Source organism: Aegilops tauschii, chromosome 5 (genome assembly GCF_002575655.3).
Source record: "Aegilops tauschii subsp. strangulata cultivar AL8/78 chromosome 5, Aet v6.0, whole genome shotgun sequence".
Classification (NCBI taxonomy): domain Eukaryota; kingdom Viridiplantae; phylum Streptophyta; class Magnoliopsida; order Poales; family Poaceae; genus Aegilops; species Aegilops tauschii.
The window spans coordinates 84,931,246-84,933,053 of record NC_053039.3 but is presented as its reverse complement, the minus strand read 5'-3'; the positions used below and the strand labels follow the sequence as shown (position 1 = coordinate 84,933,053).

Below are 1,808 nucleotides of genomic sequence, written 5' to 3'. Positions count from 1 at the left end.
CTCGATGGCAACAATACAATACGTGCCTTGATGCCCCTACTGTCACTTGGAAAGGACACCGCAAGATTGAACCCAAAGCTAAGCACTTCTCCCATTGCAAGAAAGATCAATCTAGTAGGCCAAACCAAACTGATAATTCGAAGAGACTTGCAAAGATAACCAATCATACATAAAAGAATTCAGAGAAGATTCAAATATTGTTCATAGATAAACTTGATCATAAACCCACAATTCATCGGTCTCAACAAACACACCGCAACAGAAGATTACATCGAATAGATCTCCACGAGAGAGGGGGAGAACATTGTATTGAGATCCAAAAAGAGAGAAGAAGCCATCTAGCTAATAACTATGGACCCGAAGGTCTGAGGTAAACTACTCACACATCATCGGAGAGGCTATGGTGTTGATGTAGAAGCCCTCCGTGATCGATGCCCCCTCCGGAGGAGCTCCGGAAAAGTCCCCAAGATGGGATCTCACGGGTACAGAAGGTTGCGGCGGTGGAATTAGGTTTTTGGCTCCGTATCTGGTAGTTTGGGGGTACGTAGGTATATATAGGAGGAAGAAGTATGTCGGTGGAGCAACATGGGGCCCACGAGGGTGGAGGGCGCACCCAGGGGGGTAGGCGCGCCGCCCTACCTCGTGCCTTCCTGGTTGATGTCTTGACGTAGGGTCCAAGTCCTCTGGATCACATTCGTTCCGAAAATCATGTTCCCGAAGGTTTCATTCCGTTTGGACTCCGTTTGATATTCTTTTTCTGCGAAACTCTGAAATAGGCACAAAAAAACAGCAATTATGGGCTGGGCCTCCGATTAATAGGTTAGTCCCAAAAATAATATAAAAGTGTATAATAAAGCCCAATAATGTCCAAAATAGAATATAATATAGCATGGAACAATCAAAAATTATAGATACGTTGGAGACGTATCAGATACCATGGAGAAGTTGTGCATCAAACAGAAGCAGCTCCTACCCAGTCGGACTGTGTTTCACGGCATTGTGCCCGGCCTTTCCTGCTCACCAATCGGCAAGATCAAGAAAGATGTCCTCTTTGGAGACAAGAATCATTTCCGCTGTGAGGCAATCTGGTTTGAGGTGGTAGACCTGGAGAGCCCTTACCACGTGCTCTTAGGCCGGCCAGCTCTAGCCAAGTTCATGGCAGTGCCACATTATGCCTACCTCAAGCTGAAGATGCCAGGGACCAAGGGCATTATCACGATCAATGGAGACTATGAGAAGTCGTCCGCCTGTGCTGTAGCCAGCAGCCGGCTAGCCGAGTCCCTTGTGGTTGCTGCTGAGAAGAAGCTCCTGGACCAGGTGGTGGCTATGGCCGGCAAGCAGCCGGACATGTCCCCAGAGCCCAAAGAGTCAGAGACCTAGGGCTCCTTCCAACCGGCCAAAGAGACAAAGAAGATTCCCTTGGACCCTGAGCACCCGGAGAAGTACACTGTCATAGGTGCCAACCTTGATAGCAAATAGGAATGCTAGCTCGTTGATTTCCTCCATGAGAATCGGGACATCTTTGCATGGTATCCCAAGGACATGTCGGGTGTTCCAACGGAATTCGCCGAGCACAAGCTACATGTCAGAGCAGATGCCAAGCCAGTCAAGCAACCCCTCCGCTGACTGTCGGAAGAGAAGAGAAGAATTGTTAGAGAAGAGATCGCCCGCCTGTTGGCAGCTGGCTTCATCATGGAAGTTTTCTTCCCAGAATGGCTCGCCAAACCAGTCCTTGTACTGAAGAAGAATAACAAGTGGCGCATGTGCATTGATTACACTAGTCTCAACAAAGCCTGCCCCAAGGATCC

The 1,808-nt window shown here is 48.6% G+C and overlaps 1 protein-coding gene across 1 annotated transcript; it reads left to right on the top strand.

Moving 5' to 3' along the window:
• The first annotated feature begins 936 nt into the window (after positions 1-936).
• Positions 937-1,380, top strand: LOC109736429 (uncharacterized). Its single transcript, XM_020295653.1, has one exon. The coding sequence runs from the start codon at positions 937-939 to the stop codon at positions 1,378-1,380; it is 444 nt and encodes a 147-aa protein (XP_020151242.1).
• The last annotated feature ends 428 nt before the right edge of the window (positions 1,381-1,808 follow it).

Bases quoted from the DNA above. Each gene is read 5' to 3' on its own strand.
- LOC109736429 (XM_020295653.1), top strand. From the start codon at position 937: ATGGAGAAGTTGTGCATCAAACAGAAGCAGCTCCTACCCAGTCGGACT.